This window comes from Chelmon rostratus, chromosome 2 (assembly GCF_017976325.1).
Source record: "Chelmon rostratus isolate fCheRos1 chromosome 2, fCheRos1.pri, whole genome shotgun sequence".
Taxonomy (NCBI): Eukaryota; Metazoa; Chordata; class Actinopteri; order Chaetodontiformes; family Chaetodontidae; genus Chelmon; species Chelmon rostratus.
The window spans coordinates 12,803,604-12,821,048 of record NC_055659.1 but is presented as its reverse complement, the minus strand read 5'-3'; the positions used below and the strand labels follow the sequence as shown (position 1 = coordinate 12,821,048).

The 17,445-nt window shown below is 43.0% G+C and overlaps 1 protein-coding gene across 1 annotated transcript in view; it reads left to right on the top strand.

Moving 5' to 3' along the window:
- Window positions 1-217: 217 nt before the first annotated feature.
- The window catches only part of vgll4b (vestigial-like family member 4b), a 42,361-nt gene continuing 25,133 nt past the window's right edge, over window positions 218-17,445 (top strand). Inside the window, exons 1-2 of the mRNA XM_041957856.1 lie at window positions 218-381; window positions 2,021-2,094. Coding sequence (XP_041813790.1) covers window positions 2,031-2,094 — 64 coding nt within the window. The 5' untranslated portion in view covers window positions 218-381; window positions 2,021-2,030. The remainder of the gene's footprint in view (window positions 382-2,020; window positions 2,095-17,445) is intronic.

Sequence of the window (17,445 nt, the reverse complement as noted above, 5' to 3'; positions counted from 1 at the left end):
CAGCGGCCAGACCTTCAGAGGATGTGATGCAATGCTCTTATTATCATAATATATGCTGATATCATCGCTGCGGCGCTCCACCAATCAGCGCGCTTCACTTTCACCACCTGCTAGGAACTGAATTCCATCATTCCAGGCATTCCTGCCCTCCCTCCCTCCCTCCCTCCCGTCTCCTCCTCCTCCTCCTCCTCTTCCTCGTTTAGCCTACAACCAAGTTTGTCCCGACAGACAGCTACTGCTACTATTGTCTTTCCTCGTCCGAGCGCGGCGGCTTTTGTTTGGAGTGTGTGGGACATTTATCTGCCCCTGCGTCTTGTTGTTGTTTATTCCCCCGTGTGGAGCCTATCATACTGGAAGACAGCAAAGTGGCGCTTGAAGGAGGTACGTGCTGCGAAACGTGAAGTTGTGTCTGACATTGTTTCGGGTTTGCGGGATGAGTGTGCGCTCTTTTTTTTTCTTGTTCAGTCACACGGTGCAGACGCGCTCGGTTTTACGTCAAATATTCAGCATGTTCGTGAAGACTGCGCCGGGAGCGGGTTTTACCGCAGGGCCGGGATGAAATCCGCCTGCTTTTACGGAGGTGAAATTTCATTCACGACGTGCGGCGACACTGGCGGGTTCCCAAACTTTCTCATGTCAAGAAAGCTCATCGGGCGTCCGACTTCCTGCCGGGTTGTGGGGACATGTACTCGTCCCCGTGTTGCGCTGACCGAAGTGGAAATGAGTGAAACCCGATCGCAAAATCAAGTCGTCGATACATTTCTGCGATGGTGTCAACTTCAGGTTAAAGCCGTGATTTTCCTTTCATCTTGCCTTCCTGGACACAACTTAAGGGCCCGATAAGGAGGCGGTGAGTCAGGCTGGTATAAATAAATGGCTGGTGGGAATAAAAGTGGACGCACTTGCTGTTAATGTCCCACTAATCGCTTTCAGGTCGCATCGAAACTTTCTCGCGTGTCTTTAGTCGCACCACTTAGACAATTAGAGGACCATTAACCCGACATGTTTTGCAGTTTAGCGTGAAGCTTAATTAGGATTTCCCTCAAAACGCCGTTTTCCTGGAGAAACGAGGGAAAGGTATCTCAGGAATGCAGAAAGAGGGAAGAGAAACACGCTGGAGCGCTTTTTTTAAAAAATTCAGAAATACCTTTCATAGCGCAGACTAAAGACTGAACACTGTGGGACAAAAATCCAAAAGAGATGCTTTAACCTCACAAGAAGGGCCTAAATAATGTCATAAACTATAGGACAAAAGCATTCATGTCCTTTAAAGGGAGCCGTACTACAACACAAGTAAAAATCCTGCATTTGAAACTAAAGTATTATCTGCACAGTTTAATTACTGTAGGTATCAAAAGTAGTCCTGCAGGATGGCCTCTCTAGCATCTTATCATATGCTCTGTATTTGAACAGCAGTGATTTGTCAATTAGCCAATCAGGCTGCAGGCAGAAAATGAATCAATTCAAGTCATCTTTTTAGCAAAACTGCCTAAAATTTTACTGCTTCCAGCCTTTTTCCAGCTTGAACTCGGGGTGGGGGGTGGGGGTACTTGCGATGGACATTTTTCGACCAAATGATTAATCAATTGAGAAAATAATGGATGAACGGAAACGGCGTTAGTTGCAGCCCTAATGGCACATGATATTTGCAGTTGTGAATCAGGGAAGGCTGTTTGCTGCTCAGGCAAAGTTCAGCTGCTTGAGTTAAAAGCGCATTTATATAAAAAATTTATATAAAAAACTACTACTAAACTGCTACTAAAAAAAAAAAAAAGTCTCATTTTGGTTTCTGTGCCAGAACTCAGCATCATGTTAGCGTTGAAGAATTTTAAATGATACTATTGGTAGTAGTGATGTTATTTGTCATTTTAAGTACAGTTTTGGAGCTCCTAATGACTTCTCATCTATCAAATATGAACTGTTATTTATTCAGTATTTAAAATGCTACTCAGAGATGGAAGCCACACACGTCTGAGTCTCTTAACATTTTCAGCACAGTGCCCTCCCCTCTGTCCCACAGGCATCCAAGCATGGAGACGCCACTGGATGTTCTGTCAAGAGCAGCATCATTTGTTCATGCGAATGAAGAAGAGAGTAAGTTTGATCAGACTGCTCAGTTCCTCTTGTGTCTTGTGTTGAGTTCAGACTCATGTCTTTTTTTTCTGTCCGGACTGTTGCGGCGTCAGAAGGCGCACTGTGCGCTACATGTCCATGAAGTGCAACATTATGTTCAGCCATAAGCCTTGGCCCCGTTTTCGGCCATAAGACAATAGGCATCTTTGTGCTGCGCGAGCTTGCAGTTGCAGATACGCAGGCAAATAAGACCAACCGCACTCAACCGCCATCAGCACTGCTTTTTAACCTGCTGCTTGCTTGTATTAACCTGCTTTCACTGGAATCAGGGTGGGGTGGTTCTCTGTGTCATCCGCTTCTCCCTCTATTTCAGCGTCTTCCCCGGCTGTCTGTGTTACTGTCCTGTTGATCTATGTCCATCTTCTTCCCTCTTTCCCTCTCTTCTCGGTCTCCCTGCCTACTGTCTTCTTCTGTCTTTTGTTTTCTCCTCTCCTAATCATGTCTGAGGACTTCTGGCATTTGAAAAAAACAAAAATTCCTTCCGAGATTAAGGAGAAATGGCCAATCCTTGTCAGCAGGCCTCTCCACAGCCAGCAGGCCCCTGAGCTGAGTGAATCTTACAAGAACACTTAACACTGAGTGGCCAGCAGTGATACTTGATCTGCAATGTTTAGAGGTGTATTTTGGTGTTTTTTGGGGATCTCCTCTGCAGCTTTGCAGACTGTGTGACATGCATTTAATAATTGCTTTCTGGCTGCGCAGGATTTAAACCTGAATCGCTGTTGTAGAGGGGGCATTTAAAGAAGCTGGTGGATTTGTGATTTTTTTTAATGAATCTGTTTACGTTGAGAAGGAATTTGAAGCTCCACAAGCTTCAGGGAGCTCTACAATTTCAGTTCTTAAAAGCCAAATGATGTACTGAATTCCATTATGACACATGAATATTTTAATTTGGTAGAAGTGCAAGCAAGCTCCTGTTATAACCATTTCATAGTGAGAAAGTTCCTTATTTAAAGGCTTTTTCAGAGATGGATGCTGATCAATCGATCGATTGATCAACTTAGAATTTGTTGAATACATACAGTAAAATTTTAGGTCATCACATGTGTTCGCAGGTGTATTCAGAGACCAGGGATATTTAGAAGGAGCTTCGCCTGTATAAAGTCTCCCATGTCACCAGTTTGTTCCCATAATGCTTTGTCTTAGATAAGCTGAATATCAGCCTCCTTGCACTTCGGAGTAAAATGGCATGGGAGCTCTCCTCCCCTCCTCCTCTGCTCCCTCGCTCCCCTGCAGTGTTTTTGTTTTTTTCCCTGCACTGATGTCACTTTTTGTTGTGGGTCGTGCATGGGCTCTTTGTCCAAAGACAATGCACTCGACCTGTTTCCACAATAGTGCAGGAGAAATGGGCGAGCCAGCGATCCAGCCAGCCCACAAAGCCAGTTAACCAACCAGCTAGTCTGCCAAACTAGCTACGAGTCAGCCGACCAACCAGGCCAACAGGCAGCCGACCAACCAGGCTAACAGGCTGTTGAGTCAATAACCTCTGCCTACTTGTTTGCATGTATGCCGAGCCTTCGTAATGCCTGCGCTGCACCCAACACCGGAGCACTTGCCACAGAACAGGGTGAGGCTCGGCCATCACAGCGGCCACTGTAGCTCAGGAGGACCAAGTGGGACTTGTGAGAGCCAATTTTTCCGTTCCCAACATTTAGACCTTGAGATGGAAAGCATTGTTCAATATTTTAAACCACACTCCTGCAGATAACCCATCTTACTGTAGTTGGAAATGGATTTCTTGGGTTATTACACAAATGCTGTCTTAAGGGAAATGAAATTACAGTTCATGAATAATGCATTGGTCCGAGGTCGCGCTGCTTGGCTCTAAAGTGGAAAATATACTCCCATAATATCCCAAAATAGATTGTTGGCATTGGCCCAGATTAATTAAGGCTGCTTGAATGTGGGTGCTTATCTAAAATTAAAACTCTGTCTACGCTACGTTAGTTTGCTTAAAATTTCGACGTTGTTAAACCTTTTGGTACTTGGTGTTACTTGGGATGGGTTGATAGCAGCAACAGCTTTTTTCACAGAGCAGAAGGCATCAGCCCACATTTGTTACAATTTGAAATATCACAACTTGAGATGTACATTTCTATCCTGCCTTGCAGGTCAATGTATTTAAATACACTACTGGAATGTGTTTTGATACTGTACTGATTCCAGGAGAAGGATGCACTTGCCCGTGCAATTTCCATTCCTTTCACACACAAGGATGTCATTTCCACTTACTTTTGCAGGTCAGTTCAATGTACTCGCTAGAGTACAAGTACAGCACAAGAGAGCTCTTTTTTTTGCCCCGGGTTGTGCCTCAGAGGCCAGGCTGCCCTGACTTACTCCTAGAGTAAGAGTATATTTATATTCAACATATTCATCCAATCGCCCAACCCTTGTGTAGTGTATTGATGATGCAGCAATTTGCACACTTTCTGTTTAAAACCTTTATTATAGAAAACATTACAAAATTTTTGATATGCATGTGTATAAATAAGTAAAGTCTCCTCCATGTCTGAAACCAGTACTTGCACACACATGCCATACATGCACACACTTCAGCAGGGCTGATCCTTGCTGTCAGTGAGCTTGAATTCCCACCTTCTGGTTGGAGGACAGGCCGTCTGTAAACAACTCTATTCACAGGTCTTAAGTCAAATCGTCCTGACCTTGAATATACAGTAATTACTTACTAGAAAAGCAGTGAGGTAATCTGCGCCTTGTATTTAATGGTGAATGCGGGGAAATACTTAATGCTTGCCATCACCCCTCCATAGCAATTTTGGTGACTACTTGGAAGATCTTGCAGTGTGCTCCACCCTTCCTGAAAGCAAACCTGTATTTGAAATCAACCTTAAACTGTCTGGATTTCAGTTCCAAGAACAGATCAAAAATATTTTTGTTTGGAACTCAGTGTTTTCTAAATTCTAGCAGTTCTGAGTACATTTTTAGAGTAATTTCTTTGGTTTTAGTGCGAATGCAGAGACATTGCCTGTCAGCATGCTGCGACTCTGCTTGTTGGGTCTTGGATGTTAGATCAAAGGCAGTCATTCCAAAGAGGGCCGGCGGTTTAGGGCCCTACTGAAGAGATGGAATATGGACCTTTTGTTTCTGACAGGAACCACAACAAAAGAAGAACTGGTGCCAAGAGAAGGTGGTTGGCTGAGATCTGTGCTCTGCCCTCTGCTCTACTTCTGCACACGCTGAAATACACATGCTGTACACTGAAATTCCGCTTGTTTGTTCAGAGAAAACACACACAATCACACACACACACACACACACACAAACATACACACACACTTGCAGAATCCCCCTTTCATTGTTATAGTTTCCATGGTTTGTTCAAACACCACCAGTCTTTTCCTAGCTCTTGGTGAAGGAAGTAGTGTCTTAGCAGACTCTTCTACTCTTGCACTGAATATCAATACAAGTGGTTGGTAGATACGGTAGGTTGTGGACAGAATAATAGCAACACCTTTCAATATAATACATTCTCATACTAAAATACAAAAAGACGGAACTTTCTGAGCTAAAATTGACATATGTATTGCAAGGCTGGACTGGATTATGCGATTTTGCCAGTTGTTTCTGTTATTTTGTCCATCCCTAGCATGAATATTCTATCCTGGGTATAAGTATATCTTGATATTTGATCTCCACTGGCAGAGCACCGTGGTGAAATGGAGTTGGTCAGCTTTGTTAGAATGATGCCTCCCTCCATTAGACAGATGTGTAATCTGATTTAAACTGTGTTCACACACTAACATGATGTTTCTGGGCTCTAAAGGAGGCAGAGGTGCTGTTTTAGTCATGGCCCACCGAGCCTTGATTTAATGTTTTAGCCATGCTTGGCTTCACGGATGGCGGTGTCGGCCTGGCAGTCGGTCCACAGCTTTGGTTCAGACTCAGCAACTATTGGATGGATTTCCATGAAATGTTTTTCGGACATTCGTGCTCCTCAGAGGATAAATCCTGTTGACTTTGTTGATCCCCTGATTTTAATCCAGTTGCATCGTTACACTGTTTTTTTTTTTGTCCCAATACGTTATGAACAAATAGCTGCAAATGAATAACATAATTAGCACGCTAACACGCTAAACTAACATTGTGTACCTGGTGAACATTGTGCCTGCTAAACATCAGCTTGTTAGCTTTGTCATTGTGAGCATGCCAACGTTAGCATTCAGCTCAAAGTACCGCGGTGCTTAAGTCCAGCCTCACAGAGCTGCATGGCTGTAGACTGAGACGTGTGTTGATAAGAACACACATTTAAAACATGCGACAGGTCCTGAGCAGACACACAAAACTTGACCTGATCGGAACGGATCCTTTCATCAAAATTTGTTGGATAACCTACTTGGGGCAAAATATGGACAGACACTGTTTATGGTTTTTATATCTATGTACTTTTTGAAATCAGATTCTCTGTAACTCGGTCTTATGTCTCAGGTAATGTGATCATGTACTGCAGGTCCACACTGAGGTGGACCAGACCAGCAGATCCTATTGTAGTCCTAATCTTGGGTGTCTTCACTTAAATTGTATATGAATGAACTCCTGCAAGCTTGGTGAACTAGACTTCGCAGGTTCAAACTTTTTAAGGGCTGATAGTCCTCTCAGTAAGAGAGCAGTCAAGACTAGTCAGAGCTTGTCGATACTGAGTTGTTTATAGTCAGATCAACTCTGAAAGTGAAGTCGGAGAACTTGCCTCATGGCGCGTTGTCTAAACTGTGCTGGAGGCAAACAGTTTTCCAGGTGGGAGGTAATTTGACTGAGGGTTCATGCCCGCGAGTGGGATGGGTTGTGTGTTATGGGCGTGTAGAGCTTTTTCAGCAAGGAGTGGGTTTGCCCTCCAGCCTGTCCATATTTATGACAGATATTTCTCAATGCTGCCGGTTCAACACGACACAGGTGTTAGGCATGATAGTATAAGCATGCGTGGTGAGCAGCATGACAACACCTCTGTAACTCATCTTCCCTGCACGGCTTGTTGAGGTGTTTTGGGATTAAGAGAACGTAAACTTTAACACATGAAGTTGTCCTGTGATGTTTTAGTAACCCAGACAGTCTCAACATAAAGAAGGTGAGGCTTAGAGCAATTTAGGTAGCCAATAATGTGTGAGCACTCTTTTCCAAGTTCAGGAATTCCCTGTGGCACATGCTACACATGCCTGTTGTTTATTTAGTCTGCATCTGTTTAACAGCGTTAAAGAAGTAGTTTGCTATTTGCTCTGCTCTTGATCGGCGACCTCAGACTGACAGCAAGACAACAGGAAGTCACTGTTTCCAGCCGAGAAATAGTGCAGCACCTAAACCTTTAAAACTGTGACATTAAACAAATACTTAAAGCCGAGTGATTCATTCAGACATAATATCACTTGCCTTGGCCCTGAGTGTGAGAAGTGCTGGTGATGGTCTTGTCGGTGTTGACTCTTCACATGCAGTAAAATTTACTGTGCTGTACTTTTTAAACTTTCACTCTCAGTTTCTTCCTTAATAAAATCGAGAATCCTTTGCACCTGTTGATGAATGGATAGCACATTGTAATGATTGTCAGCAGCACGTCTCTCTGCATCTGCAGCCTACACACAGGCTCAGTCTTTTTATTCTGTTCTCGGATCTGTATTTGGTGGTTTCGTGTTCACAGAGTATCACAGATGAACTTAATTTTTTCTCAGCAGACAAGGCCCGGCTGCCACCACTGATTAAACAATTGGACGTGCACCGATCTGCCTACTAAGTGTGTGAGCGAGTCGCCATAATTTATGAGTTCAAGGCAGAAGTCTGCAGCAAACATAACAGTCATAAACCAAACAGCAGGGGACAATGTGGAGCACACAGGCATCTCGTGTGGTTGCGTATGCATGCTGTAGTTTTTGTTTGTGAGCTCAAATTTGTGTGCAATAAAATTTGAAGTACGCATTAAATGTCTGCTCTATTGTCTCGAACACCAGCCGTGTTTTATTGCCCGTGTTTCTGTCAGTTCCCCAGTCAGTGTCTGTTGCCTTGTTATTGATTAATGGGGCACGGTGATGTCATTAACTCTTAGTGTTTGAGCTATTGCCTGCTGTCGGCGTATGTGTGGGTCAAGGAGTCTGCAGTTGATAAACCTCGGTTATCAGCAGTTTTTATGAGTGCTGTAACAATCTAATGGATGACTAAGTCAAAGTGATGTATAGGTGATGCATGGGGTAACGCTTTACCACTGACATTATTGCCACACTCCTGTTTTTCTTCTCTCACACCTGTTTTATCTTATTGTTTCTCATCATAAAAGACATTTACAGTATGTGAGATATCCCAGTAGGAATCCTGCCATTGCTCTTGACGAAAGCGCTGGCCTGAAAACAGAAGTTTGGTGCGTGTTGGTCTGCCCGCTGCTCCCAAATAGTTGGGGTGGGTCAAATGCCAAAATACAACAGGGGTCCAGCACTGTGATGGACAGAGTTGACAAAAGTCTGTCATAGGCACATGAAACACCGAGCATCTACTCCTGATGCATGGATAGGCATGATACCATGCACAAGACCAGGAGTGGTCTTTTCCCCCAAAAATAAATGTGTAATATGCCAAGGATTTTTATTATCATGGCTGCATAACAGCAAGACCATTTTGTTATCTTCCACAGGGTCAAACCTTTTTTGCTTTAACAAATCAGTGTCTCTTGATTTTTGAATCCACTCCCTTTCCTGTGGACTATTCTGTCATAGAGTGTTGGTTTTAATTTTAATTAATAATTTAGTAACTGAGCTTATTAACTTTCTTGCAGGGAGTTAGATGAAAAACTGATGCCACTCTCACATCTGTCCGTTCAAAATGAAGCTGGAGCCAGCAGCCGATTAGCTTAGCTTAGCACAACAGCTGGAAACAGGAGGGAACAGCTAGCGTGGCTCCTTCCTGGAGTCTGTGCTGGTTGTCTGGCAACCTTCCTGTGACAACAGGACTTCAGGAAGTCATTGTGCTGGTCCATGAAACACTTTGGTTTTTAAATTAAATTAATTGCTATGTGTGTCGTGTGTTTTAGAGGTGCTGCTAGGAAGAGTTCATTACTGCTGAACAGAGCCAGGATAGCCTTGTTTACAGTTTTTGTGCTATGCTAAGCTAAGGGGCTAACATGGGTGTGGTATCTACTCATCTCACGCTTGTCAAGAAAGTGAATAAGTGCATCCTCAAGATGTCGAGGTATTGCTTTAACAAACTGAACCACTACGTCAAGCGTGTATTTTGTACCTCCACTGGGGAGGTTATGTTTTTGCTTTGTTTTTTTTGTTGGTTGGTTTTGTCTAATTGTTAGCAGGATTACAGAAAAACTACTGGCCCGATTTTCATGAAACTTGGCGGAAGGGTAAAGCATGGGCAGAGGAACCCTCTAAATTTTGAAAAGGATCCGAATCACAAGCTGGTTACACAGACTATTTTTCACTTACGTTAACATTGCGACATAGGGCATTTGGCCTTGGCTGAATAAATGCCATGTATCTTAACATCCAGTTGATTGAAGTAAAAGTCAGTGATGATCAAATCAATTGTAGACTCCACATCAGAATCCACATTCACAGGTACCAATAATCCTCTGGGGTAGCTGCTCAAACGTCTTTCAGAAAGCAGTTGTTATGGAGCACTCAGGCACAGTGGGTTCATGGGAGAACTGGTACAACTGTAACATCATTTATTTTGATTTTAGAGTTTAGAAAGGCTCGTTCCTTGCACGGGTCATTCTTGAGGTGGGTTTGCTGTGCTGCTCATCGCACAATCATACTGCTGAGGGCTTGGTTTAAATGTAAACTGTGTGTAAATACATACATTCAGTGCTTCAAGATGAACAAGCTTCCCAGTCACTGCTCCTTACCATCAGTCCATCTCTTGGTGTCTTACCCTCCTCCCTCCCTTCTCCCTTCTATGCCCTTAGATACACTTCACTCCTCAGTTTAACTTACTAGTCTGTTGACAGCTGCACACACACACACACACACACACACACACACACACACACACACACACAGTGACTTACGTCATCGTCACTGCTTTGTTAAGTGTTGTAGTTCAGCCGGCGGCCATTAAGGATAGAGGGGCAAGGGGCCGCCATGGTCACAAGGCCAAAGGTCAAGTGTCGGAAGGGTCACAGTTGCAAGTCACTAGGTTAAATACAACCGACCTTTATTCTTTACACGCTGCATTTCTGTTTTGCACTTTTGTTCTACATTTACATACCAGTAATCATTTTGAATTGTTGACTGCGTTTCATCCTAAACAAGACAACATGTTTTTTACTTGTGGAAAGACAGTTGTCTCATTTCTAAAATAGTTGTGTGTAGCTAAGTTAGAAAAGATGTGATTTCAGTAATTTACAGCTGTTTTGCTGTGCCATCTGTTTAGAAGAGCATCTTTTCTCCCAAATTTGATATATGCTAAATTCCCGTGCAGTGATTTCCTGGTTCACTGCAAACTGCTTTAGTGGCCTGGGGAGGATGTCGATCGCCACACGTCTCCTCTGGTAGAGATCTTTCAGAACAAAGTTGTATGAAGAGTCATCCACCTCGCTGAAAAGGCAAAGTTGTTTGATAGATTGAAGGCTCTCACTCCCACCTGTGCATCAAAATTTCCGAAGCAGCTGAGTCAAGTGGTAGTCAAATGCTCCGGTTTTAATGGGTCCTCACCTGATAACAGTGGCTGCATAAATCTGAGGCTGTGGCTGCTTCTCAGAACTCGTGTCCCGCGTTCGCTCTCAGTAAATGCCACGCTCGCTGGGCCCATACCAGCGCTGCTGTCTTAGCGAGGGAGCTTTTTCTCAGGGCCGTGCTGACCACACATACTTTACATTCTTCCCTTTTTGATAGCGCTCGCCATAGTTACTCAGAGTGGAATGAAACAGGATTGCAAAGGCTCTCACAAAGATGAAGTTAACCTTTGCAGTAGCTAAAAAAGTATTACTGCTGAGGCACACTGAGTTTTCTTTGTGATTAGTGAAGTCACTTGACTTGGTGAATGATTCAAGAGTTGAGCGAGCACACAAGAGAAAATTACAACAGATTTAGAGCATTTATTGCATTTAAACCTCTTTTGGGTTTATGTTGAAACAATAATCATTATGCATTTATTGCCTTTCTCTTTCCTTTAATTTGAATGCTAATTTAAATTTGCAAAGGGGATTTTCAAGGTTTTGTTGTTTTGTTTTGAAGAATACAGGTATGGTGGCACATGGTAATACCTGATAGTCTGTGAACACACTCCTCTCAGAAAAGTATGTATAGTATTTGTAGCACCGGCATCCAGTGATAAAGTTGTGTTGACAACATCTGAGCGTGCCACGGCTGTAAATCCAGGCACAGATGCAGAGTGGTGATGGCACAGAGCCTGCTGTCCCACGTAGGAGCAGTCTTAGCCAATAAATGATAAGCCCCTGGGGTTGGTTGGTTACCAGCTAACTGTTAGCATGGCAAGAATGTTGTAATATGTCCCACCGGTCAACACCGACCGTTTTCCATTACCAGAAATAAGATACGTGTGGTGTTATATGTTTGAAATGGGTCATCTTCCTTGATATTAGCAACAAAACAAACATTGACCAGCCTCAAAATGTTCATCTGAAAGTTGAAAGAGTGAATGTCCTCTTGGAAAGAGATGTCACTGCTCTGCACATGCTATCCTTCGCACCTTTCCTGCTCCCATGTGAGACAGCCGAGTCTCAGCTTACTGCTCAGAAAAGATCTCGCAATCAGATCTGAGCTGTGTTCCGGGCAGTTGCATACCTGTAATAACATACAGTGGATATCTAACCTTGCATCGACGGAGTGTGAGAGTGCATCCAGTGCCTGCCTCGGGTTTGTTTTCTTCATGCTGTGAACGAAATTTGGCGGCTTCAGGGGAGGAGGGAGGCCACTCTTGACCGGAGACAGAGAGACGGAAAAGATTTGGAGGAAGGAAGAGGGGACAGATAGACAGCAGGTCAGTTTGAGAGAACAGTGAGATGGTTTGTTCAAATGGCAAAAGAGAAGCAGGACAGATTGGCTTAAAGGAAGAATAGCAGTATAGATTTAGATGTCATGGCTGCTAGAGAGCACTTTGCACATCCTCAGATGGTTTATCTTGTTTCTGTCACTGCAGATTATTTAACCACACTGAGAAACCATAATGACTGTTGATACAAGTGCTCAGTTGGTGTGGTGGTCCTATCAAGTACCACAGTGTGATGTAAAGCGTATTTGCCATCTAAAAACAACAGTATTCTTGATATTTGGTGGGACGTAGCATAAAAAGCAATACATTTTTATTGTACATTTGGATTATCTTGTGCCTGTCGTTAGTGGCTAGTTAAGTGTCGGGCCAGAAACTACCTTCCCTGCATGTTTTTGATGAATAAATAAATGTTTTAGAAAGGTGTGTTATATGTTAGTAATTGACCGTGCCAGTTCATTTAAATCTGCAACTTGATTTAAAGGAAAAATAATATACAGTGCAATATAATGGCTGAAATCGAACATACCCGCAACAAGTGAATGCTGGGCTGGTGTTTAATGATAAACAAAACCTTGGATTTGTTAATGTCTGTACACACACACACACACACACACACACACACACACACACACAAAACTGGCGGACATTACATAGACATACATTCATTTCCCGGAGACATACCCTAACCATACCCATAACTGCTACTTGCCTAACCATAACCTAAAACCTCGCCTTAACCCAAGTCCTCACCCTAAAATTTAATGAGTTACATTATGGGGACTTGCATTTTGTCCCCACAAGTAAGGCCGCAATGTGACTGTGTAAACAGATTTATGTCCCCACAACATGAGTAATATGTGGCCACACACACACGGTTTTACTTCTATCCTTGTGAGGACACTCACTGACCTAATGTGTTCTCCAGCCTCTTACCCTAACCTTAACCATCACAACTACATGCCTAAATCAATCCTAGCCTAACCTAACTAAACCTGATTCTAACTTTAACACTTAAAACCAAGTCTTGACCCCAGAACGGCCCTTTGAAGGTCTGTCTGAAAGTGAGGAACAGCCAAAATGTACTCCAAATATGTCTTCACTCCCATGTGCCTAAAACTCAAATTGGTTGTCACAAACACAGCTGTGCAAGTACACACACACACAAACACAAAGGTGGGAAATGACTGAACAGTTTCACTTCCGCACAATCACCTGTTGTTATCATTGTTTCCGTGTAGCAACCTGATATTTCCCAGGAACACTCCCAGGAACCTTTTGCGACGGTGTCTTGTTGCAGCTGTGTGATTTTGCCTCTGAACGCTCGGCGAGATGATGTAAATGTATTCACAGAAAGCTTCTGTTTGTGCTTTTGTGAAACGGGAACATTGATGGGTGCAATCTGGACATTTGGATTCCTCCATGTTGAACTTCTAGAAAATATTGTGGATTACAAACGCACAGTATCGTAACTTCTACTGCAGGGCTGTCCCGCTCTGGTGTTTGTCGACATTATATGTGTAATCTAACCTTCTGCAGCCTCCAGGTTTGTGGAAAAGTCACAGTGAAGTAACTACCTGGATGCCAGGAGCTGAGACAACACATTTTAGAGCGTCTTCAATCCATTATGTCACCATGTAAACATTGTAATGGTGTCTTGGTATTTCAACAGAGGGTGCCATAAAGTAATCAATTATTTGACCTGTGATCTCTGCCAGTTGTTCCTCCACCCTAGCTTATTAAAGCTCATGTCAATAATCAAGTTTAGAGGAAGTCACTCTTCCTTTATCCATCCTCGACAAGACGTAAAGGTCATTTCATAAATAAATGGAAAGACTGAATGCCACGTGAGAGAGGCAGAAGCAAGTCAAGCTTCTTTTCTCCACTCTCTACCGTCATCCTGCGCTCTTTTATTCTGCCAGTGTTTGTGTCACAACAGTGCGTTAATGAGGAATTAAGATGAATCACCACCTGGCCTGTGCAGCGTGTTGTTATCCAGACACACCCACTCCCGGGAGAAGCCCAGACCTGTTGAGAAAGACATTCAACACCACGGGACATTAAGTAGGTGCGGTTTTGCCTTGTCCTGAAAGATTAGAAAAATAAATAGACAGGCAGGAAGTAAGTAAAGCGGGTAATGAGAGGAAAGCAGGCAACAGGCAAGCTGAGATGAAGGCAGTTGTGTACCCACACCGCTGAATGATGGGCGAATAAACGTGAGCGCTGATAGATCCTGTACCCATTTCATTTTGAAACTAAGCTAAATTGCTCTGAAAGTTGAGATCAAACCGGATTACCGAGGTCCAGCTTGAAGCAGAACGCATTTTATAAGGCAAGAGGATACTACAAACCAGCTCAGCTCAATCAGCTCTGTAGTAGTTGAATTATTCATTGGTAAAATGACGTTTCATGTTCATGCAGTGATGCTTTTCCACAGAAGTTAGTTTGACGTGGTCCATGCATTTTTTTTAACAGCAGCATTGCCACAGCCTGCCTTTTCCTATAGCTGACATCACTATAGGTCACAGCGAGCTCTTCGATCCTGAGTCACGCTGGGGAAACGGTGAGGAGCGAAGGTTATTACCACACCAGGCTAAGATATGTGTAACAACTTGTCCCTATAAAGGAAAGAGGGGGAATTTCGTCGAATTGTTGTGTAACCATTAATCTCCTTAGTATACTTATTCAGTGTTACGCCGTGCCAAGCCAGAACAAAGACACTGTGTTGGAGACTGTGGTTCCCTTTTTAAGTCAGTTTTAAGTCAAGTGTTTGTGATAATTGAAAGACAAATGCAGCAGCAGCCAGAAGGGAAACACACAGTGAATCTAATAACCAGCAGTAATACTGAACTACACTGATGTGCAGATGTTCCCAAAACGAAGCATCCCTCGATTGTTAAATGCGATACAAAGTAGTTTGTAGTACAAGATATTTTTAATGCGATTTGTTTTAATTTGATCAGGAAATGTTGACTTTAATTGATAATGTGACACTTTTTCGCTCATGATGGCATTATTAATGTTTTTATAAGCATGCCCTTTGTTGGAAATATCGAGGAACGGGTCCTTGGTTCACTCAGTCGTCTAATTTACTGCACAAGAGACAAAGTCTGAGCCAAAGTCCATTTTAGGCAATTGAGGAGCCAAAGCACAGGTAGTCAACAATTCTCCATCTAGATGGTACACTTTAGCTTTCTTTGACAGTCCTAAGAGATTATGTCGATTATGAGCAATTACGTCGTTATCTGCCTGTGGAAGCTCCACTGAGCTCGTTGAACTGTCTGCGACTCGGTGACAGTGTCTGACTGGTCAAACGTTGTATCCTTTTGCTCTGTTTCAGTCTGGCTCTAGAGTGAGCTATAGCCACCTGTGGATGCTGATCAGGCTTTTAGATTCAAACCATTTTCTGTCCCTGAGGTACGTGAGGCCTGGATACAGTAGGCAAGGCAACCCGTCAGTTTTTCAGATCCCTTTTTCCCTGTAAGTTGCTTCAGATTTAGCTGCTCTACTAACTAATGCTGTTTGAAAGGATCATCCTATGTCAATCCTCTGTTAAAAATGTCACCCCTCTGGATAATTTCAGGCTTATTTCTTCATTTGTATTGAAGATACCTCTTGGATTTATTCTACAAATTTAGATTTTGAATCCCATCTGCTTTTCTTGGTAACTTAAACAGTTGCATTGGCCTGTTATGTTTTAAAAGAAGTCTCTACACTCAGTGGGACTTAACCTGATTAAGGTTAAAAAACTCCTTCATAGTCATTAGTAGTGACTTCAAATAAATGTATATAACTTGTAGGATTATAAATGTAACATGCCTTCACTTTTTTCTGTGGAAAAATGACTCTTAATTGCGCTGCTTTGTCTAAATAACACAGAAATCTACTGTTCCTGTCTCCTCTGACAGAAAATGTGTGAAAATGCCACCTGAACCAGCTGAGGTCTAACACTGATCAACCTGGGACTTCATAAAGAGACTTTAGAAATGTTTACTTCCTCCAGCAACTTTTTTTGGTTGTTGTCACACACTTGATACATTATGAGCTGAGCAATAGACAACAAATTTGGGTTTCAGGCCTTTTAGATGTTTGAGCCTCCGAGTCAGTTGTAACCTGCGGCAGCACTGAATGAACCCTCTGTCTGAACTCAGCCGTGTTGTGTGTGAAACTGGAAACAATGGCTGTCCAATGAGACAAGAACCACGTTCCTTAGTTCACCGTTAGAGGGGCAGGCCACGAGGGAGGAGGGGGAGGCCTTTTGTGTGTGTGTGTGCGTGTGTGTGCGTGTGTGTGCGTGTGTGTGCGTGTGTGTGCGTGTGTGTATGAGAAAGAAAGGGGGAAGGTGTTTGGAAAGATGTGGAATGGTGTGTGTTTGTGAAGTGTAGATGTACGAGTGTGTCTGTGTGGATGCATGCACACTGTGTTTGTGTTTGTTTTGTAGTCGTGGCTTGTGTGTGTGAGTGTGCATGAGAGAATGGGTGAGGGAGAGGGGGTAAACAAACTCTCTGAATAATTTGTCTGTTAATCCAGTTTTGAGCTGCGTTAGAAGTTGGGAGAGGCCTGTTTTGGTAAGACAGAGGTCAGGAAAGCAGCCCGGCAGCCAAATGCTGCCTGATACCTTTACAGTGTTTTTAACCTGCCTGAAGCTCAGGGTAGAAAAATAAATCCACCTGCCTGAAAGCTTTATCTCTTCCTCTTGGTTTCTCATAATTTAGTTTCCCGCTGGTTTTCCTTGTTCCGTGCTCTGCTTTATTTGTGTTTGGTTAAAGCAGGCTTAACGAGGCCAGGAGCTGGAATGCAACACTGAATGGTTTGTCTGTTTGTAGAATTGGTCATTGATTTCTTTTCATTTTGGATGCCATTTTTTATTCCTCTCACATTTAATTTCTTTGTGTGCCATCTCTCTTGCGTTGAGAATTTTGTACATTTAATTTTGACTCAGAAATCTAATCCGTTGAGTTTGCAGGTATCAGAATCAGAATCGGTTTGTTGCCAAGTAGGTTTTCACATGCGAGGAATTTAGCCGTGGTGTTTTGGTGCTCAACAACGAACATAGCAAGTAGAAAAATAGAAAGAAAGACGTATTTAGTATTTGTTTAGCAGATATAGCGTTTTGCGTTTAGCTTTTCTTGACACCTCTCACTTTGTGAGTATGCGTCGCACGAAAACACACACATGTCAAATGCGTGTGTCTTTGTAAACTCACGCTCTAAAGCGCAGCCACACCCTGCCCATTATGTTCTCAGTCAAATACCCAGGAGGAAACTCTTCTCTGCTCTTTCCACACAAACTGTGTAATCTGATGACACTCATATTCACATTCTATTCATCTGTTTCCTCTTTTCATCCCATTTGCCTCCT